Genomic DNA, 24100 nt, shown 5'->3' with positions numbered 1-24100 from the left:
AATGTTTGTTAGTCATCATTGATGTCTGCTGTGTCCAGGACACTCAACCCAGTGTTCGGGACCATTAGGGTTCTGCATCACTGCGTGTCCTGATCATTGGCGCTCTAGTTTACTAGGTGTGCAACAATTGACCAAAACAGTTGCTCTGGTGAGCAAGGCTTATGTGCCAAAATTTGGCATTTAAATTAAAAAAGGTCTCTAATTTCACACGGTAGTGATCTGAATAAAGCAAGTCTCAACAACCAGATCCACATGAACATAGATTAATAGTATGAATTACTCCAGAATTAGCAGTACTACTCATTCAAAGGTCTAGATTTATGCAATGGTAACAAGAGCCAAAATGGTGCCCTTCGTCTACTCTAGAGTTCCTCCAAGATTGGGCTTCACCATATCTAGGGTCAGACAAACAGTTGTGGACCACAGGAGAATAATGACCCCCACCACATAGAGCAACTGAGATTTGATTAAAGCAAAACATAAACATGGCATAAGGGGGCTGCAAACTTATTGCATTATTATGTATGTACAACATGACGAGAGGTTTGCAACAATTTTTTTACCAGTAAATAATTGCACATTTCCAGTTGCTTTTTTTTTTTTAGCATTTGCAATGTTTCCCGGTTTACCTTCAGTAGAGTGATTCTTCTTTTTGCATGTTGAGTCTCTTTTCATGAAATGACGAAATAAGTTTTGCATTAGTCAATCCCATTTAAGGCAGATCATGCATGCAGCTTTTTTCTCAACAAGTTGTTCTTGTTCTCAGATTTTCTATGCACAAACCAAATGTTTGCAGATTTTTTTATCTACTGGTTTAGCTTTTCGAGATAGAAAGGCAATTCACAGCTGAAGAACACAAGGGGCCCAATTCTAATATTCTGATATTTGGGTGCAGTAAAAATACATTGGGAAAATTGATTTTTCACAGTGTGATTGTACCTCCTCATTCTAAATTTTCCAGCTTCAAAAGAGGAAGAACCTGTGGTAGAGGAGTTTACTATTTGATTACCAAAGTTTTTCCTTTTTTCCACCAGTTTTCTCTATGCAGAATTACCGATCCACTCAGAATGTGAGCATAACAATTTTCGGCAAAGTAACCATTTTCTTGGTATTAAACAATGCTATAAATTGTTGATAAGGTCACTATTTTCATGTGGAAGTTTCAAAGAACCTTTAGCAAAGTTCAAAAGTACTCCATAGACCTTGGCAAAGGTTGACGAGAAATATGTACACCACTGATTATTTCATATTTCCAATTTGATTCATAACATGGAGTCATTTAATCCACAAATTTAAATATTCTAGAATTATAATTACTTACAAAACCGTTCTCTGCCATTCACAATCCAACACTAAATATGGAGGGAAATATAGTTCCCTTTTTGTGGTAAGGGGTGATGTTACATTTCCTGAGTAACGGAAATGTTACTTTGAGATCTGAAGTAAATGTTACCTTTTTGAATCAAGACTCATCTCGCACAGATATTCTTGCAGTGGTGTGCACATTGAACAGGCAAGATGGCTTGAATTTTGCTGATATATTCCTGCTCAGAAGGATTAGCTCCAACAGAAACGTGCTCTCCTTTGTTCTGGGAGCATGAGGGAGGCTGTATTGGATGAGTAGGTCAACTGACCTCATTAGAACAAAAAAGATGTCCAGATTTTCAAAATAAAAAATAAAAGGACAAGTAAAAAAAACAGAATTAAACCATTAAATTGAATTTGGAATTGGCGAGTATGTACAGTAATGTTCAGTGAGTGTAATACATTTTTTATTTATAATAATCACAAACTGGGAATCCCAGAGTCAAATTAAATCCAAATCGGAAGAAAACCTCCAACTACAACCTGACACAGCATCAATAATGTTTATTAAAGGAGAGTGGGCAAGTAAAACCCTAAGACCTTTAAAAGTTAAACATTGAGATAAAGTTAAAGCAGAGGCATTGAGGAAGGACCGGGTATAACGACAAGGCACCAGGCAACTCAGTAGACACCTCTGGAGGATGGATGAAGTTGTTTTCCCTGGTGTAATTTCCTACCTCGTTTAGGGGCATTCATACAGATGGAGTAGTGGGCTTAATGGTAGCATTCCAATTGGTCTGTGTGGAAGGTTTGGGTCTCTTGCACTTGTCTGTTACAGAGTGTTACAGAAGTTACGCTCTTCTCATTTCAAATCAGTACCCGCTCTTCTCACCTGCAATACAACTTTAAATAGGGATATCAGAGAAAGGCCTTCACTTAATCTGCCCTAGGAGATGGGCACTTTTCCAATCAGGACAAAGTAAGATTTATCAAGAATAGACCCTTCCCATATTGGGGAAGCCATCCATTTAGATGCCCCATCAAAGCCAACATGTAGCTTTAATGCTTTTTACTTTCTCTGCTCTAGTCTTGAGCCAAACACAATTGTTGAATTTAGAGTCTTCCTTCTAGAGAAACTCCTCTGTTGCTCAGATAAGGGCAGTGAATTCAAGAATCACAGAGATCTAGTCATCATAGTAGAAGCAGATGGCCAGGCTCATCACAGCAAATTACTTTCTCTGCAGAGCTCGTTGACTGTGCACACAGTAACTACACTCTGAGTGACATGGATGCAGAAGGGTAGACCAAGAGACTGCATAGATAGTAGTTAAGGTCAAGGGAAACAATTTTTTAACGTGAATATTCTCCACACAGTTAATTCGTTTCTTTCCCCAGTTTCTTCCAGCAACTGTCAGCGAGCCTTAAAGGCAGGTCATTTTTATATAAGCCTGCCAACTTGTAGGTATATTTGTTGTAAGGGAATGTTGAGGACTGAACAGAGTGTAAGGATGAATTCTCACAATTAGGTTACATTTTTTCACGTCCAAATTATTGCCGTTTGTCTTTAAAGTGATTTGTTCTGTAATGTGGGTACTGGGTAAGCAAAGGGCCAAGTTACTCACAAGCACAGGGTGGTGGGCTTTCATAAAATATAGTATCTTAATACTCCATAAACCCAGAGTATGGGTCATCTTTTTCAGGAGAGCCCAACGAAAGACCTTGGAGAACAGGACTTCCCAGCAGTAACCGACTCATGCCCCATCGCTACTGTCAGTCCCTTGGAGAGGCTTAACACTTCCGATGACTCCTCTGATGGGAACGTCTCCGAAGAAAGTGAGTATTGAAGGAAGGTGGGGTGCAAGGATCCTGGAGGCCAAGGAAAGCCATGCAGAGCCCCTATATTTGATATTAGCAGTGTTCTCCGAAGATTGTCTACCATCACGACTAGCCCATCCGGGCGAAGTCTAGGTACAAGTTGGAGGGTCTATGTCTTCCTAAGTATCTCTTCTGGTTCAACATGGCTCGTATCAAGGGTAACATTTGTGGGCTCAGTCTAAACAAATTAGCTAAGCAGACCTTCCTAAAGTCCTAGTACATAAATGCACCACCATATGGCAGTATGCGGGTATGCATACAACAAAGCAGACATAGAATCCTGAGAACATTTCAATGCGAAAACATCAGCAGTCGTTCTGGGGGTTTGCACTGGCATTATGCACTCCCATTTTTACTGGCAGTGGCATGCTCTGTGATACATGAACATATATTGGTACAAACATACATAAAGACATTCATACAAACAGAAAGACATGAAATAATACAAGCATATATACAGCCCCTACAGGATTTTGTTTGTCATAATTTTCTGATAACATTTTGGGGTTCTGCCAATATGATGATAAATTAAAATACATATATACTGACACATGTGCATGTATACCGTACTACATTCACACATCCATGGTGACAGTAGAAAATACTTCCATTATCTGCAAGCCTTCCAATTTCTCTGCGAGTCTCCCAATTTCCCTGCCTGTTCTAGAAATGGAACTGCCTATCCATTCTCTCTTTCCTGCAGCTCTTACCACCCTGTTAAGCTGCAAAGGGCCTGCCACTACCCTTTAGTGTGACCCTTGCCTTTCCTGGGTGATGCCTGTTGCATCTAAAATGGGATGGTTCTGAAAGTTTGAAACCAGCGCTTAGAGCGATTCCGGTGGTGTCAGTTAGTGACGATTCTTTGGGAAAACTGTTCACAAATGGATTCCCTTGTGTATACGCTTCCTATTTTCTGTCATCTGATCTGATGTGGAGGGCCAATAGGAAATCAATACATTTGCAGCAGACCAGAGGCTGTGAAAAGACAGAAGAGCCATGGTTTTTCTGACTGCCCAGTGTCCCTGACCTCTCCGAGCTACTGGCGACCATTTTAGGAAACCAGCCCACCTCTGACACACTGGTTGTGCTCAAAACAGGCAAAGGCTACGTGGCCTACAGGGCAATTTAATAGAATCCAGGCCTATTCAGCTCCCGCACTGAGAGGTAAGGAAAAGGTTCTGAGGGTTACTTCTAACCTTTATTATTGATGGCTATAAAATAAACAAAACACAATATTTTCTTGATATATACATATATTTTATAGATATATATATATATATATATATATATATATATATATATATATATATATATATATATATATATATATATATATATATATATATATATATATATATATATATATATATATATATATTATCATTAGGACCTAGTTTCGATAGGAAAAGCATTTTTTGACTTGCCTCTAACTTTGAAATCCTTTGACCAATCTTCATGGAAATTTCCCCAAAAAGTGTCAAGGTAGGTTCAGGTTGTCATGGAATGTTTACGGGTGATCCGTGCAGTGGGGACCAACAATGTGGGGCGTGAAATAAGGGTGCGTTTGTAACGTTAATGCCCATAGGAACCTTTAGCCACATCTACAGCCCAAAACGGTGAACAGACTTGCACCAAATTTGGCAGGGAGGTAGATGTTGGTTCAAGGAAGTGCCTTTTGCTTATTTGGTGTAAATCCGTTCAGTAGTTTTTGAGAAATGTAAGTTTAAAATCATAGTGATAAATCTGGTCACCAAGGGCCAGATGTAGGAAGCCCTTTACCGGTCGTTAACGGCCGTACCGACCGGTAAATGGGTATTTGGCATGTAGGGGGCCATTTTTACAGAATCGGTAAATTTACCGAATCAGTAAATTTACCGATTCTGTAAAATACCGAATCGGTATTTTTACAGAGTCCCTAAGGCCTTACAGAATCGGTATTTTACCACCCAATCCAATTGGGTGGTAAAATACCGAATCCAGGTGTGCATGTACATGTGTGCATGCACACCTAGCCATGTGACAGACTGTGTGCCACATGGCACACATGTCCGTCTTTGGGGTGCTAGAGGGTGTCAAAGTGACACCCCCTGCACCCTTGCAAAAATCGGTATTTACCGAATAGGTAAATACCGATTCGGTATTGCCCATTGATTCCTATGGGCTTCAGGGCCCATAGGAATCAATGGGCATTACCGAATCGGTATTTACAGAATCGGTAAATACCGAATCTTAACGATTCGGTATTTACCGATTCTGAAATACCTACATGCCCCCCCCTCTATTTTACCACTTCTTAAATACTGAATCGGTAAAATTCGGTATTTAAGAAGTGGTAAATAAGAATTACCTACATCTAGCCCCAAGTCTTTGCAACAAAAGACGAGCTCGTGCAGGGAAAAGCACTGCTCTGATTGGCTGCCAACACTTCAACCAGAAAGTATTAGCAGCAATCTTGCCCAAACAATAAGTGATAATAAACAAAAGGGGACAGGGTAGGAATATCCTGACTCCCAAGCCATGGTCTTGGAGTCCCCGCGGGATCCCGCCACAGCATAAAATCATTAAAAAAAAAATTATCCCTCCAGTAACTACCACACAACAGGATTGCTGAGAAGTTGTCAGAGGCATGTCCACTTTCTCCACCACTCTGCAAACGTGACTCCTGGTTCACTATTAGTTGGGGGATGAGGTCCTTTTATCTCCAGAGGGCCCTTGGGGGACAAGATACCCTCCTGTTACCTCCTGTAAGTCCTACACAGCGGAATTCCTTGTAGTTGGTTGGAGGCCCTGCCCTCTTACTCCACTACTCTGCAAACGCACACAGAGTGGTTCAGCACTCAACTTCCAGGTCAGTACTATTTGTGAGAGAGTTTATAGTCCATAGTTCATGAGTGTGAATAATCAAGCAATGTCCTTTCAGACAACAAATAGAACGGTTGTATCTTCTTTCAAAAATGTATTTTTCTTTCTTTATTCGTCATTGTCTCTTAAAATCACAGCAAGCATGCGGTTGGTAGCCAACTCATTTAGTCCACCTGGGACTTCTTCAGGGCATAACATGCGAGCTGTGTACTCGCATGTTCTTCATGTTGTATCTTGTTAGTAAAGACAAGAGTATAAGGAAAATATGGAGTACAATTTCTCCAGGAAATATTAGTCTGACATCCGGTTCAGTATAACGTGACAGCTACATTATAAATAAGGCTCCCTGTATTCCGTTTTTACTGATTTTCACAGATGATTACAGACAGAAAACATTTATTTTCTTGTCTGTATTTATTTTTAAATGTGGATAGAAACGGAAATTGGGTTGCTTTTTGAGTAATTCCTAATACTGTCTGACATGACTGCCAGGCCAATAGCTGTGGGAATTGACAGGTAAGGAGATAAAAACAAAGAAATGAATTTTAGTAAAGAGGCTTTAACACAAGTAGATATGCACAGGGTTGATACTGAAATGCACATATTTTCATATAAGTGCTTTGATTTATATTCTGTGGGTGTTCACAGTATTGAAACCTGGCAGGGATTCAAGCACAAGTGCATATTTATTTCTTAAATAAATGTAGAAATATACTAATTTCAGTTTAATTTTTCTACCAAACCCAAAATAAATATGGATAATTACATATAAACTTAACTAAAAAGAAATATGGGTAAATACAGACGGAAATGTCATAAAAATAAATACCATAAAACCGGGAGTCCTAATTATAAATAAGGCTCCCTGTTTTCCTTTTTTACGGATTTTTACAGATAAATACAGACAGAAAACAATGTGCATTTATTTTTACAAGTGGATAAGTACAGAAAATTGTGCTTCTTTTAAGTTACTCTCCATGCTGACCTACATGAATTATAGGCCAGCAGCTGAGCAGATGGGCAGCATGGGAAATTGAAAAACAGGATGAAATTTCTTTAAATAATGGCACATATCAATATACATTTATGGTATAGTGCTAGTATTTACCAGTGGATGTATTGTTGTGTAATATTTGGCAGCTTAAATAGCTAAAAGATGACAGACATCAAAGTATGAGTGTGTGTCTGTCAGTTAAAAAGATATGGAAATGTACTGTTTTACAGCTTCATTTATATGCAAAACACAAAATAAATATGGATAAATACAGATAAAGTGGCCCAAAAAGAAATATGGATAAATACAGACTTAAATGGCCAAAAAATACCGGGAGTCTTAATTATAAACCAAAGAAAATCACTGAAAAAAACAAAGGTTACAGGGAAGTTATAGTTAGGAATTAGCATTAAAAAATACCTTAGAAATTCACTGAGAGAAACAGAGGATACAGGACGTTGTAGTAAGGAAATGGAATAAATAAATCTTTAGAAATTCACTGAAAAAAACAAAGGTTACAGAGACGTTCTAGTTAGGCTTAGGTTTCACTCATAAAAAAAAGAGAAATTCAGCAGTTATTATTAGCTGAGCTAACTATCACTTGCTCCCCCCAATGTGCTGCTTATGACTTCACATATTACATCACTGATGAGATGGTCAGTGACATCACTGATGACATCTCAGATAACACCATTGATGACATCATCCAGTGACTGTGTTTCTAAAAAGTTAGAGTGTTAAATTTATATACACCAAGGTGTATTGATGAATCAGTGGGTATATGAGTGCCTGTATGGATGATTTAGTGGGTGCATGACTGACTGTATAAGTGAGTGATTATGCATGTCTTAGGTAATGTATGGGTGAGTGACTAGGTTGTGTGAATGTCTAAGTGTTTATGAGCGGTTGCGTGGGTGTGTGAGTGGGTCTGTGGATGATGTCATCAATTGTCATCAGTGATGTCACTGACCATGCCATTATTGATGTAATATGTGAGGTCATACGCAATGTATTGTGCGGTCAGGAGTTATAGTTAGCTCAGGTAACTATAACTGCTGAATTATTTTGGTTTTGTGCATGTATAATCTGAGCCTAACTATAACGTTCCCCCCACATATGCGGGGTAAGGCAACGGGCCACCACTCCTGTGCATTTATCCAGCCTGAATATATTAACTTCAAGTAATGGCTGAAAACAGCCCAGGGCGTTTTGGAGCAAAAGGGCTCCATAGCAAGTGCCATTCCCACAGGTCCTGTGCTTTCACTGTGCCTAGACCATAAAAAAGGTCTGAGTGCACTCATGAGAGCTGTATGATCTTACGATTTATACTGTACTTACAGTCTTTACAGCTATCAGAGGTGAAAAAGCCTTGTATGTTTGTCTTATTTCCTGGTGGTTTCACAAGACTTTGGCAAAGTGTACCCTGCAGGGACCTGTTTTACTCCTAAATGTGACTTCAGAGTGGTCTCCAATATATTTAACTAGATGTTCATCAGTCTTCAGTACTTCCCAAAACGTATTTAAGCTGTGTTTCACCTCCCAGGCATGGTTATATCATAGTAATTAGGTCTATTTAAAGCAAATCTGCTTTATGGTTTACCAATGAATCAGGTCAGGTATATGTATTGTATTGTAATAGTATTTATATAGCACTTACTACCCCTGAAAAGGCGTTGAAGCGCTTTTTCAGCGAGTAACATGCTACTTTAGAACCCATAAAGGATGAGTGTTCAATTAGTATAGTGAAATATGAAAGTAATTTGAGAGGTGGATAGGTTAGTCTGTTATTTGGATTCAGAAGGATAGTGGAAGGCTAGAAGAGAAAAAAAAGTTTGCATTTATATAGTGTTTGGTACCCCTGATGAGGTGGTTAAAGCGCTTTTTTGGTGAGTAGCATGCTACTCTGGAACCCATAAAGGATTAGTGGTGAATTAGTATCGTAAAATATGAAATTTGAGAAGTGGACATGTTAGCCTGTTATTTTGGATGAAAAGGATAGTGGAGGGATAGAAGAGTGAATGATTTACCCATATTTGTTTTGGAGGTCATAGCAGTAGGAGGAAGCTTGGGATGGGTAAAAAGGGATGTGGAGGGGAAGAGCCAGAAGGAAGAGTTTAGAAAAGCTTGTTTTGGGGATGGGTATAGTAAAAGAGATGTCAGATGACGCAAGGAGGGGTGGAGTAGGGGACAGTCTAGAAAGGACCATAGTAGTGGTATGGGGTCTGGATGAATGAGAGCGTGGATGTAGAGGATATATTGATAGAGGTATAGGGTGAGAAATAGGGCTGTGCATTGGATATGCTCAGTTAGAAGAAAGTAATAAATATATAGATCCATAAGTACATGGAAAGTATATTGATGCATAAAGGAGGTAAGTATATGTAGATTAAAGATATTGATAGAGGTATAGGATGAGAAATAGGGTAGTGCATTGAATATGCTTTTTAGGAGAAAAGTAATAAATATATAGATCCAAGTACATGGAAGGTCCACCAAACACCTTCACGTACAGATCCAGACCAGCCCCAGAACCACCCTCCGTGTCACCCTCTCCTACAGACCCCCCCGGACTCGCCCTTTGTTCCCCACTACCGTCGCTGACCTCATCGCACCCCACACCATCACCTCCATGGACTACATACTCATTGGAGACCTGAACTTCCACCTCGACAACCTCAGTGACCCAAACTCCGCCACCCTCCGAGACAACCTCGCCAACATCGGACTGAATCAGCTCGTCACCAGGCCCACTCACATGGCAGGACACACCCTCGACCCTATCTAACAACATCCACTTCAGCCACACCACGGAACCCCCATGGACAGACCACTACTGTGTACACTTCCACATCGACAAACACAGGCCGCCCAAACTTGCACCACGCCTCCCTCTAAGAAACTGGAGCAAAGTCACTGAGGAGCAACTCCACTCCACCCTCAACCACGACGCCTCTACCTTGCCGACTGACTCCAACCTTGCAGCCAAAGAACTACACAAATGGAGCTCCAGCTGGGCAGACAAGCTTGCACCACTACACAACCCCAGCAGACAACCGACCTCTCCGCAGCGTACAACACCGTCTCCCACTGCACACTCACCTCCAGACATCACGACGCCGGCATACAAGGAACCTCCCTCAACTGGATCTGCTCGTTCCTCACCGGCAAAACGCAAAGAATCAGATTACCACCTTTCCTCTCTGAACCCACAAAAATCAACTGCTCGCCACCATCGCCAGACAGCATGGACTCGGCATAGTATCCTACGCCAATGACACACATCATCCTCCCCCTCACCAATCACCACCAGACTCAACTTCCAGGAAGAAATGAAGGACGTAGCACCCTGGATGAGCAGAAACTGCCTGAAGCTCAACTCAGAGAAGACAGAAGCCCTCGTCCTTGGGCCCTCGTCCTCGGCATGAGACAACACCTGGTGGCTTACGGCCCCTAGCAGTCCCCCCCACACCCACGAACCACGCCTGAAACCTCGGCATCTTACTCAACTCCTCCCTCTCCATGACATGACAGGTCAACGGCGTTGCCTCCAGCTGCTTCAACACCCTCCGAATCCTCCGAAACACCTTCAAGTGGATCCCCCCCGAATCAAGGAAGGCCGTCACCTACGCACTCATAACCAGCAGACTGGACTACGGAAACGCCCACTACGTCGGGATTAAAAAATCTCTGCTCTGCAAGCTCCAGACCATACAAAACACCACAGCCAGACTCGTCCTCTGCATTCCTCGACACAAAGCACCTCCCAACACCCACGGAACCTACACTGGCTCCCCGTTGAGAGGAGAATCACTTTCAAGATACTCACCCACGCCTACCAATTCCTCCACAACATTGGACCCCAATACCTCAACAAGAGAATCTTCTTCCACATACCCAAGAGAAACCTTAGATCGGCCGACCTCGCCCTCGCCGAAACCCCGCGCATCCGCAGAGCCAGAACAGGTAGAAGAACCATCTCCTACATAGCAGCCAAGACCTGGAATGTGCTCCTGCTCAATATCAGACACGCCCCCTCCCTGAACATCTTCAGGAAGACGCTCAAGACCTGGCTTTTTGACCTCTCCCCCCTCCCTGACCACCCCGAGCGCCTTGAGACCCTCCCGGGTGAGTACACTTCCACATCGACAAACACAGGCCGCCCAAACTTGCACCACGCCTCCCTCGAAGAAACTGGAGCAAAGTCACTAAGGAGCAACTCCACTCCACCCTCAACCACGACGCCTCTACCTTGCCGACTGACTCCAACCTTGCAGCCAAAGAACTACACAAATGGAGCTCCAGCTGGGCAGACAAGCTTGCACCACTACACAACCCCAGCAGACAACCGACCTCTCCGCAGCGTACACCACCGTCTCCCACTGCACACTCACCTCCAAACATCACGACGCCGGCATACAAGGAACCTCCCTCAACTGGATCTGCTCGTTCCTCACCGGCAAAACGCAAAGAATCAGATTACCACCTTTCCTCTCTGAACCCACAAAAATCAACTGCTCGCCACCATCGCCAGACAGCATGGACTCGGCATAGTATCCTACGCCAATGACACCCATCATCCTCCCCCTCACCAATCACCACCAGACTCAACTTCCAGGAAGAAATGAAGGACGTAGCACCCTGGATGAGCAGAAACTGCCTGAAGCTCAACTCAGAGAAGACAGAAGCCCTCGTCCTTGGGCCCTCGTCCTCGGCATGAGACAACACCTGGTGGCTTACGGCCCCTAGCAGTCCCCCCACACCCACGAACCACGCCTGAAACCTCGGCATCTTACTCAACTCCTCCCTCTCCATGACATGACAGGTCAACGGCGTTGCCTCCAGCTGCTTCAACACCCTCCGAATCCTCCGAAACACCTTCAAGTGGATCCCCCCCCCGAATCAAGGAAGGCCGTCACCTACGCACTCATAACCAGCAGACTGGACTACGGAAACGCCCACTACGTCGGGATCAACAAATCTCTGCTCTGCAAGCTCCAGACCATTCAGAACACCACAGCCAGACTCGTCCTCTGCATTCCTCGACACAAAGCACCTCCCAACACCTACGGAACCTACACTGGCTCCCCGTTGAGAGGAGAATCACTTTCAAGATACTCACCCACGCCTACCAATTCCTCCACAACATTGGACCCCAATACCTCAACAAGAGAATCTTCTTCCACATACCCAAGAGAAACCTTAGATCGGCCGACCTCGCCCTCACCGAAACCCCGCGCATCCGCAGAGCCAGAACAGGTAGAAGAACCATCTCCTACATAGCAGCCAAGACCTGGAATGTGCTCCTGCTCAATATCAGACACGCCCCCTCCCTGAACATCTTCAGGAAGACGCTCAAGACCTGGCTGTTTGACCTCTCCCCCCTCCCTGACCACCCCGAGCGCCTTGAGACCCTCCCGGGTGAGTAGCGCGCTTACAATTCCCCTGATTGATTAATTGAGGAAGTAAGTATATGGAGATTAAAGATGCAATAGACAAACTCTGGTTTTCAAGTGTTGTGCTTAAAAAAAAAATCTTTTTTTTTTAAACATAATTATTCTACATGTTTATACAAAGCAATACACATATATAGGTACATATCTATAGGACAAATAAATGCTTGTATACAGAGGGATATGCGTATATTTCTGTTTGCGTATGGTGCTTATGTGGGGAATAGACAATTCTTGAGTCGTTTTCTGAAGATACAGTGGTTGTCCGTGGATCTTATGTTGGGGTAAAGAGTTCCAAAGTTTGGCTGCTTGAACAGAGAAGGATGTGTCCGTGTGATTTTTTTTCTTGTATTTTGTGATTTTGAGGCGAGGTGCCACTTTAGAGCGAAGGTTTCTTTGTTGAATGTTTTTGCTGATTTTATTCCTGATGAAGAGTGGTCCCATTCCATGTTTCGCTTTGTGGGTGATACAAAGCAGCTTGAATGTGGATCTTCTGACAACCGATAACCAATGCAGGGCTTTCAAGGAAGGTGAGATATGGTCTTGTGGTTTGATATGCAAGAGTAGTCTGGCAGTCGAGTTCTGAATCCGTTGTAGTCTGTTCATGGTTGTTAAAGGTGATCCGTGATAGAGGCTATTGGCCTAATCGAGTTTGGACAGAACAAGGGAGATGGTAGCTTGGACCTTGTGTGGAAATCCCAAATGGGGGAAGATTCGTCACATGGTTTTTATAGTAACAAAGCTGGAAATTGCTAGTTTGTCCTCTTAGGCATTGATAGGTTGGAGTCCATGATCATTCTGAGGTTTCTTACTTCCTTCAATACTTTAGGTGGTGATCCCAGTTCATCATGCCAGGTGGCAAGTGGGAAATAATGTTTCCAATCACCACACGTGAGTATTTCTGTTTTGGAAACATTCAGTTTGAGATGGCTCCAAGTCATCTATTGATCCACGGCTCTGAGACGACTGAAAATTGGTGAGTTTCCAGTGTCTTTGGGGCATTCCAGTTAAAGGAGTATTTGTGTGTCATTTGCATAGTTATAGCACGTGAGGTGAAATTGATTGATCAATACCGGTAATGACTTCATGTAGATGTTGAAAAGCATGGGCAAGATGATAGACCCTTGAGGGATCCCTGCTTTTGTGGAGTTTGGTTTGGATGAGAAAGGTGGGGTATGGATGACATTAGTTCTGTTTAGAAGGTATGGTGCGATCTAGTCTAGAGCAGCTCCCTCTATGCCGGATTGTTAGAGTCTTTGTATCAGAGTGTCATGGTCAACCATATCAAAGGAAGCCGAGAGTTCCAAGAGGAGTAGTGCAGCAACCCCATTACGGTCAACTGTGTTCTTCTTGTTTTCCCAGATGGCAATGAGGGCAGATTCTGTGCCTCTTCCAGGATGGAATCCTGTTTGGAAGTCTGAAAGTATGTCATTCTCCTCAATGAATTATGACATTAGGGCTTACCTGCTCTTTCTATCAGTTTGTCAAGGAAAGGTCCATTTGTAATGGGTCTAGTTGTCAGGGTTCAGCGGATCCAAGTTGTTTTCTTCAGTAAAGCGCATATGTATGACTTTTTGAGTTCTTCTGGAAATATTCCGGTAGTTAAGGAATCGTTGATGATTCTTCTTACTGGCGTGGCAGCAGAGGTTGTTAAAAGAATTGTCTTGAAAGTTTGCGGTGGACACGGGGCAGAAGGGCTGCCGGCAGGCCTGCTTGGTTTGATAAGGTCATAAATTCATTGTGTGAAATGTGTTGGAAGGAACAGAGAGGCTGGGTTAGAGTATTCTTGGATTGTTGTTTTGTAAAAGGGTTAGTGCTGGTGCTTTGTCTCTGTTTTAAGTATGAGCCCAATGTGTCTGCTTTATCCGTGTAATGATTTCTTTCTAGGTAATTTGGTTTACGAAATTCATTGAGTATTTTATAGAACTCTTTATTTGCACCTTTAGCATTTGTATTCTGTCTGAAGAGTACCTTTTCTTTGCTTTTTTGATAGCTGACTTGTATACTCTGTTAATTTTTTGTAGTTTGTCTTGTTTGCCATATGTTTTGAGCCAGGCACGTTGCAGCTTTCTAATTTGTTATTTTATGTCTTTTAACTCTGTATTTCTCCAAGGTGCTTGTTTTCTTTTGTTCGGTTGTGTGGTTTTGAGTGGGATCAGGATATCAAAAGCTTCCTGTAGCCACTCATATAGTTTTTGAACAGAAATGATTGTTTCCAGATCTGTACTGGATGATAGTTGTGTTTCTAAGTGTTCCTAATTGAGTTTGTTCCACGGTCGATAGGTGGATGCACATAAGGTAGTTTTAGGTGAGTCGCTTAGTGTTGTTTTAAGTTGGAAAGCAAGCAAAATGGTGGACTGACCATGTGCCTGGAGTTATAGTTTGAAAGGTAACTAGTTTGGTATTAGCAAAAATTACATCTAGGATGTGTCCAGCGATGTGAGCGGGTTTGTGGACAATCTGATGCAGGTTCAGTGCGTCTAGGCCACTGATTGGTTTCGGATGGGACATATTGTCAAACCAATTGTTGAGGGCAACCAGAATTCATAGGTTGGAGTGTATTGTTATCAGGTTTGAAACTGTGTCTAGAAGTGTGTCTGGGAAGGTCACCTTGCTAGGTGGAGGTCTGTAAAGGAGCAGGAAGTTCAAGGAGGAAGACGGTGTAGGATTAATTCTGGTAAGAAAAGCCTCACAATTCTTTATAGAGACGTTGTCAACTTTAGTAATAGGTAATGTTTGCCTGAACACAACAGCTAGGGCACTTCCCTTTTTTTGCCTATACGATTTTGGGTGATCGTTTGATAGCCTAGAGGAACGGCTTCATGCAGGACTGGAGCCATATCATCTCCCAACCATGATTCAGTTATGAATAGTATGTCTGGTTTTGCGTCAGTGAGAAGGTCATAGATGTTCTGCTTGTTTTTAGAGAGCGATCGAGCATAGACAGTTTGGAGAATGTGCTTTAGTGACAGTGAGACTTTGTTTTGTAGAGGAATTATTAGTATTGTGTGGGTTTGTAGCAGGGGTGTTTTTAGTGCTGGTATTAGCAGTAGTAGGATAGCAATCGTGTAGCTGTTCTGTAACGTGGTCCTCGTCCAGCAGGCTGAGAAGGCATTTTGATGGGTCTGCATGTGTAGGTGGTGGAGACGGTGTTTGAGAGGCAGTTGGTGCCCTGTGAAGTTTTTGTGGTGTAACCTTTTTGTGCATTAAACATGGAGGAGCGAAGTTGGTAGGTGGGGCACCTTGCTTATATTGTTTGCATGTGTTTAGGGCGGAAGGTGTATGAGTCAGGGGGTGGTGGTACAGCATATGGGTCATGTAGTAAGGCTGTAAATTGTCCAATGGATGAAAGGCGGTTGGAAGAGAGTTGCTGTGTTGCTGTATGTGTGTTAGGTGTGGTGGAAGAAAGAAAGTTTGGCATTGAGGTTCCTTTCACCCCAGTGACCTCCTGTCTATGCACTTCCAGATGAAAGTGGATTTACGCTTTTGTTGGTCCAGCGAGGCCGTACTGAGGCTAAAGCGCCGCATCTGTTTATTGCCTCATTTACTGTTTGTTTTCTGAGAGTGAACTGTCTCTGGCAGAGGATAGGGCCACCTGTAGGAACAAGTTGGGACAAAGCAGTGTGTATTCACTGCATGTCTTCAGCAGCAGTAGAGCAGTACAATGTGCTGATGCTAAGCACCTTTGCTGCCCAGAACCTTGGAGCATGGCTACAAAAATGCCTCAAGCGAATAACACAATGAGCCACATGTATCAAAATTTGGATAACGATTACCTAATTGCGATTTTCAGCGAAACGCAATTAGGTAATCGCTAGTCCTGATGTGTGATACTCCAAGAGTTTCATATAGCGATTCCTAGGGGGATGCAAATCGACGTACCTCATTAATAATAAGGAACTAGTTCGCAATTGGTGACCCCCTAGGAATCGCTAAAATCACAGGATGTCATGGGGTCAGCAGACCAACATGTCCGTGATTGCTTTTCAATAAAGAAATAAAAAAAATTTAAAACATTTCAATGCAGCCCATTTTCCTAAAAGGAAAACCGGTTGTATTTAAAAAGGAAAAATTAAGTTTTCTTTTCATTTTTAAGAGCAGGCAGTGGTCCGTGGAAACACTGCCTGCTCTCAAAAAAACATTTGCTCTACTATTTCCAAAGAGGAAAGGGTCCTTTCGAGTCCCTTTCACATTTGCAAATGGAAAATGCTAATGTTTTGCGACTGCATTCACTGTCACAAAACATTCATATTAACCATTACTATTCGGTATCTGGAAGGGACACCCTAAACACACCCCCTCCAAATACCGAATCACAAACACATTTTGCGATTCGGTAGCACGTTACCGAATCGTAGAATTTGATTTGATACATGGGAAAAGCCATTGCGAACGGGCCAATTCTGAAAATCGGCCTGTTTGTAAACGCAAAATTGTTTGAGACATGTGGCCCAGTGATACATGCAGGCTGCTCTCAGTCAGTGGGCAAGGCTGCTGGGTTTAACAAAACATTGAATTTGGCCAGATCTAAGCCTTTCATTTATGTTAGGCATTGTTTTGCATAAAAAAGGAGTAGAGTAGTGCTCCAGGCTTAGTCTTGCGTGTGCTCTAGCATAATGTACAGCAATGCAAGCTTTTTTTATGCAGGAGGGCGAACTGAAGCATACTCAGCCTTCTTGTACTTCTGTACTACAAATACAGTAGTTTTCTCCTAGAGGTGCAAAATTGCCGCTAGACTAAAATTGAAAACAAACATTTATGCTTATCTGTAGGCTCTGATGCTATAACGATTTTTTATTTTAAAGTCTGCAGCCAGGCTAACCTTCCCATTAAAAGTGTGAAACAAGCATTTACAATACAATGGTTTTGCCCTTGGAAAAGTTAGACCTATTGGCATTGTAAATGACAAAATTTGTATTTATGTGTTGGTTTTGAAAACAGATAAATAAATGGCATTGTCATTTACATTGCCATTAGCTTAATCTCTGCAGTCACTCTGCAGTCCCTAGCACTCCATAGCACTCCCTAGTCACTCTGCACTCCCTAGCCCTCCCTAGTCACTCTGCACTCCCTAGCACTCTGCACTCCCTAGCACTCCCTAGTACTCCCTAGTCACTCTGCACTCCCTAGTCACTCTGCAGTCACTCTGCACTCCCTAGCACTCTGCAGTCACTCTGCACTCCCTAGCACTCTGCACTCCCTAGCACTCTGCAGTCACTCTGCACTCCCTAGCACTCTGCAGTCACTCTGCACTCCCTAGCACTCTGCAGTCACTCTGCACTCCCTAGCACTCTGCAGTCACTCTGCAGTCACTCTGCACTCCCTAGCACTCTGCAGTCACTCTGCACTCCCTAGCACTCTGCAGTCACTCTGCACTCCCTAGAACTCCCTAGCACTCTGCACTCCCTAGCACTCTGCACTCCCTAGCACTCTGCACTCCCTAGCACTCCCTAGCACTCTGCACTCCCTAGCACTCTGCACTCCCTAGCACTCTGCACTCCCTAGCACTCCCTAGCACTCTGCACTCCCTAGCACTCTGCACTCCCTAGCACGTTGCACTCCCTAGCACTCCCTAGAACTCTGCACTCCGTAGCACACTGCACTCCCTAGCACTCTGCACTCCCTAGCACTCCCAAGCACTCTGCACTCCCTAGCACTCTGCATTTCCTAGCACTCTGCATTCCCTAGCACTCTGCACTCCCTAGCACTCCCTAGCACCCCCTAGCACTCTGCACTCCCTAGCACTCTGCACTCCCTAGCACTCTGCACTCCCTAGCACTCTGCACTCCCTAGCACTTTGCACTCCCTAGCACTTTGCACTCCCTAGCACTCTGCATTCCCTAGCACTCCCTAGCACTCTGCACTCCCTAGCACTCTGCACTCCCCAGCACTCTGCACTCCCTAGCACTCTGCACTCCCTAGCACTCCCTAGCACTCTGCACTCCCTAGCACTCCCAAGCACTCTGCACTCCCTAGCACTCTGCATTCCCTAGCACTCTGCATTCCCTAGCACTCTGCGCTCCCTAGCACTCCCTAACACTCCCTAGCACTCTGCACTCCCTAGCACTCTGCACTCCCTAACACTCTGCACTCCCTAGCACTTTGCACTCCCTAGCACTTTGCACTCCCTAGCACTCTGCATTCCCTAGCACTCTGCACTTCCTAGCACTCTGCACTTCCTAGCACTCTGCACTCCCTAGTCACTCTTCACTCCCTAGTCACTCTGCACTCCCTAGTCACTCTGCACTCACTACTCTGCACTCCCTAGTCACTCTGCACTCACTACTCTGCACTCACTACTCTGCACTCTCTACTCTGCACTCTCTACTCTGCACTCTCTACTCTCTCACTCTGCACACCCACTTTGCACTCTGCACTCACACTCTGCACTCACTAGTCTGCACACTCACTACTGTGCACTCACTACTCTGCACACTCACTACTCTGCACTCTGCACTCACTACTCTGCACTCTACACACTCTGCACTCTGCACAAAGATCCGTTACAATTAAAATAAAATAAAACGATGTGTAAAAAATTATATGAAGTAATCTTCCTCGAGTTTTTCTAGCACCCGATTCTCTCCCTTCCTTCCCCCTTCTAGCTCCCCACCTCACCTTCTGCCCACACTTTTTCAGATTATGCTGTGAATGGGTGCAAGTATTTATTTTACTTAATGCAGTTTCATATAGCGTAACCTTTTCTAGCACCCAATTCTCTCCCTTCCTTCCCCCTTCTAGCTCCCCCACCTCACCTTCTGCCCACACTTTTTCAGATTATGCTGTGAATGGGGGATGGCGGGCAAAAAGAGATGGGGTGAAGGAGGGACGAGGGGGTCGTAGGGAGGGGGTGGGGCGCCAAGGACGGATGGTGGACGTGGTATACAAGGACGAGGGAGGGATAGAGTTATTGGGTGTAAGGATAGGGAGGGTCGTAGGAAGTGGGTACGAAGGGAAGGGGCCGGAATGGAAGGGGGGAGACGAGGGAGGAGATGAAGAGAAGAAACGGCAGGAGAGCTGAAGGAAGGGGGCCGGACAAGCTGGCTGCAGAGGGAAGAATGGCTGAGTGAAACAGGGTAGTGGAGAGAAGGAGGGACGAAGTGAAGGAGATGTGAGAAGGATAGGATGAGAGGGTTGGATGGGAGCCTGGCTGAGGCTCGGCAGGGGCTGGAGCTGAATAACAGACGGGATGCAGCGGGGGTCTGTGTGGAGTGATGGAGGGGTAGGTGAGGCGGAGGGTCGTGAACTGATGGTGGGAAGAAGGGGCACCAGAGGAGAAGACGGACTCAGGAGAGACAGGCAGGGAGGAGGAAATGAAGGGGAGGTGGACTGAGAGATTGGGGTAACTGGAAGGCGTCTTGGAATGAAGGTTTGGCAAGTATAGAGCCGAGACAAGAGTGAAGGGATGGGTGAAAGGGGCTTAGGGGGTCGTGGTAGATGACACTCGGGAGGGGTGGTGTTCGAGGTGATGTAGAAATGACCACACATCATTGATAGGCTGGTGCAGACGAAAGAGGCATATCTATGTGTGAGCAAAATGCAGACATAGAAAACCTGCCGGACATGTCATCATGGACATCCACAAAAGCGGTGAGCAGGGTTGTACTATGCACACAAGTACACATTGTGATTATTTTGCCGTTTTATATAGCGCAAACTCGACCCGAAAGTATCAGTGCGCTGTACGCGAGCACCAGTTGCATTACGGACGTACACATTCATTTTTAGGCAGGGGTAGATAAAGTGATGTGTCCAGAAACACAGGATGTCGAGGCTGCCAAGACTCGAACGCGGATCCCCAGCTTCAGAGTCGGCCGTTCCAGCCCTTAAGTCACGAGAATGGCTGCGCTGCGTCTCTGCGGGGCGTTCACAGAAGCTAGAGCCAGTGTTTGTGGGCAGAAATCTTCATAGATACATCAAAAGAAGCAACGAGACAAGTGGTGTGCTGCACAGAGACCCAGGCTGTGCGTGATCCTCCCAAAACACATTTACGCGAGCACATACCCAGAGGCTGCAGTGTGCACCCCTCTCTAAAAGCATTCACGCTAGCGCGGAGACCATGTGTGCACCCCTCTGTAAACACACACTGCATGTTTGGTCACTGGTACGAGAGTGGAAGGGGGGCGGGTTAACGGGCACACGGACAGCGGGAGGGGGGCGGGAACGGACAGCGGGACATCGCGGAACGGACAGCGGGACATCGCGCAACCCACCCCTGCAAAGGACACTTCCGAAATGGCAAAAACAAAGCTTTACAAAAAAAAAAAAAAAACACACGCCCACAGCCGCATGACGTGATAAAAGGGGCAGGATGAGAAAAACATTGCAGGAACGCCCACGAGTCGCCTCGGACCATGACGGACAGATCTCACTTCCAATGGCTAGCCTCCATTTATGGAGCTAGCCAATGGAAGTGAGAGGCGGTGACCAAGACACATACTCTTCTCAAAAGTTTTCGCCTTGCGCGAAAGTCTGCTACGCAGCTTTCGGCGAGGGGAAACCTAAAAAGCCGGAAGTTGCTGGCAGTCTAAACCCGTGCTTGCCTCTCGTCTCTATTTTCCATCCCTTATTGGCTTTTGACCAAGATTCAGGCGTATATTTATAGGCCTAGATCCATGTTAAAGAGACCACGCCGCCTTAGTGGCTTTTTTCTTTCTGAATGTGTCTTGGAATACTGTCTATGAATGGAAAATTCAAAGATGCCCCTTCTAAGGGACATTAAAGAACTGCTCACAGCGAGCTGACTGGTGCAACTGAAAAGGGATTTTGGGCCCATTAAATGGTGAACCCCCACATGTTTACGCACAAATTAACTGGAGCTTGAGAGTGTAGAAGACAGTGATGGATCAGCCCTACCGCCTTTCTCTCTGTTGGTGGGTATGTGCGTGTGGACCAATGATGTCTACTGACCGGTACCAAAAGGGCGGTTGGACTCAACAGTGCTGATAGCTTTCAGAAGGATAACTGGACCAGCCTGAAACCTAATTCAGTACCAATTGAAGAGACACAGGATCAGTGGCGATTTTTGTCCATCCTCTGGTTCCATACATGAGATTATAAAGCCTTGCTAGGGTAACCTGCCGTATTCCCCTCGGTGGTGCTATAAGTGACTTATTTTTATTTAAATAACCTGCGACGAGTCGGCCTGCTCTGTCTTGGCGAGACACCTGCAGCCCATTTCAATGCTGGCAGCCATCTTGAACGTGTGTGTGAAATAGAAACCATGTCAGAACCATGTCAGATAAACAAAGGGGAGGATGAGCAAGAGTAGTTCTTAAAGTGGAGAACCATTCGAAACAAGGCATAAAGAAGCCACCTTACTTTTGGAGTTAGAGGGCATGGCGTTTACATCGAAGAGAGAGCGCTGCTGAAGTCAATTAATATGCTCAATGAAGATCTTAAATCCAAGGCCGAGAACATTTCAATACTGTTCAGTCTATTGCAGCAAAATTACAATGGCTATCTGAAAGTTTTGGTGGAAAGGGGGATCCCAGAGAAAGGTAGAGGTGAGAGAGGCTCTCTGAAGAAGAACGGCCAGGTTTGAGCTTCTCTTTTTTTGCGAGGCTGAATGTCAAAGGGTATCTAGAACAACTGGAATGAAAATGTAACCAGGATAGCTGGACTGGACAATCTGCAGACGGGGGCCGTGGTAAGAGCTCCATCTAAAATACTAATTGATAAGCTCAGGGCACAAAGTGGTTCTTGTTGCAATGTGGACGAGTCAAAGCCTATCACAGGGAGAACTCATTTGGTTTCTGATCTGTTGGCAACTCATCTCCATTCAAACCATGGGTCCAGGTATACAGATGTATCGGAAGACGTCTCACAGTATCTTCTGCTGGATGTTCAGCAGGTGCCGAGAGGAAGTAATAACTGGCAGCCCCTGTTGATGCAAACTAGAAATGAGAGAGAAGCCTCACAACTCAAACCCTGGGTTTTGCATCACGTGAGGTGTTTATTCACATGCTGGGCATCATCTTGCAACCTAGTGGCTGGGCTTCAAAGTACAAGTTGTTAATCTAGTACGCTAAACTTTTGAAGTGTTTTCCTTAGGCATCCCTAAAACTAGGTCTGTCACAAAGTAAAAAGTCCAGAAAGGGTGTGCGGTGTTTCTTTGTCCTCGCTTGTATACTTTTTTGCTTACAGACCAGAAATTTCAGATTAAACCCTTCTTCTCAACACTTTCATTCGGTATAAGGTATTTCTCATCTTCAAAATATCTTGGCATCCCGCTCACTGCTTGCTTGCTGCCATTTTAGGCAATAAGGCCACCATGCCTTCCAGAGTCATATGATTTGCAAGGGTTAACAGTTTGGATACGTTTGTCCTTTCTAAAGGGGGACATGAAATTAAATACGAGATAGAGAGGTCTTCCTTAAGCTGATGCTGAGGCTAGGAGCACACTCCTGCCATGCTGGGAGGGGTTCCGGGCACACCTTCTTCGCAACATACCCTGAGAAAGCCTAGCTTTGTTTAATTCATCCTCAGAAATGGCAAAAAGAAGACTTTTTGCCATTTCTGAGGGCGCTGCATTCTCAAATAAAAAGAACCCAGAGTGTCAGGAAATAAATGCATTATGGGTTATAAATAATCAGTAACCTTGTAGTCATTCCCTGACCTGGTCTTGGTTGTCTTGCAGGTGGCGGATTCGAATGGGACGACGATTTTCCTCTCATAGCAGTGACACCCTCCTTCCCTTCCCCATTGACTTCTGTGAACTCGGTCCTCCCCGCCACAGCACCAGCGCAGAAGCAAGTAGTACCAGTCCACTTCTCACGCTTCACGGTGTCTCCAGCTGCTGTCTCCAGGTTCTCCATCACACATGTGTCAGACTCAGACATGGAATCTGCCGCAGGTGAGCATTGGTGGGGACGACGGGGATTGTTGGTAGATCACAGGAGTGGAAAGTTGATGATACAGAGAGATTTAGAAGGAAACCCCTCATTCAATGGTCGCATTACTGCATGCAAACAATGGATGGCAGAACTATCCCAGTTGCTGTTCCATACACAGCTTTGATGCATGAACTACTCTGTACATTGTTGAGAGCATTCATCCTCTGTTACACTTACATATGAAGTAGGGTCTGTTGCTGTGCGCACAGCTCGGAAATTAGATTGTTGTACACAACTGTGATGTCGGATTCAATTTTGTACATTGCTGTTACATTATATTAGCTACAGTTCTGATGTCTTAGTGGCATCTGCAGTATCATGTCTGTTTTATGCTGCTTTGATGTTTCAAAGGGTAGTACACAGCCGCGATTTAAGATTCAGGGCCATATTGTCTATTACACACAGTTATGATGTCAGATTGACTGTTTCATACAGCTCCCCATTGGTGAACTGTAGTATGCACATTTATCATGTAATAGCCTCAATAACATTAATAGTAATGCATTGTGGAACAGACCATTAACTCTGCACTATATAACCATTTAAAAAGGGGACGTCTGTTGCGAATGTTCACTAAGAAAAGAAAGCCCAAATGGGAAGCGAATAATCTAATTTAAACTAAATGCAGAGTGAAGACAATCTATATGATACCTCTGTCAACGTAGGAGAAGGACCCAAAGCAAACAACACCCACAAAGCATAATATGTACAACATTGGA

At 44.3% G+C, this 24100-nt stretch overlaps 1 protein-coding gene across 5 annotated transcripts in view; it reads left to right on the top strand.

The window, feature by feature from the left end:
* AATK (apoptosis associated tyrosine kinase) overlaps positions 1-24100 on the top strand; it is a 508162-nt gene that overhangs the window by 464810 nt on the left and 19252 nt on the right. For all 5 annotated transcript variants that reach the window (XM_078654150.1, XM_078654148.1, XM_078654151.1 and 2 more), the window contains 2 exons: positions 3006-3138; positions 23126-23341. In XM_078654150.1, coding sequence (XP_078510276.1) covers positions 3006-3138; positions 23126-23341 — 349 coding nt within the window. The remainder of the gene's footprint in view (positions 1-3005; positions 3139-23125; positions 23342-24100) is intronic.

The sequence above is a fragment of the Lissotriton helveticus genome, chromosome 7 (assembly GCF_964261635.1).
Source record: "Lissotriton helveticus chromosome 7, aLisHel1.1, whole genome shotgun sequence".
Classification (NCBI taxonomy): domain Eukaryota; kingdom Metazoa; phylum Chordata; class Amphibia; order Caudata; family Salamandridae; genus Lissotriton; species Lissotriton helveticus.
This window is presented reverse-complemented; position numbering and strand designations above follow the sequence as displayed.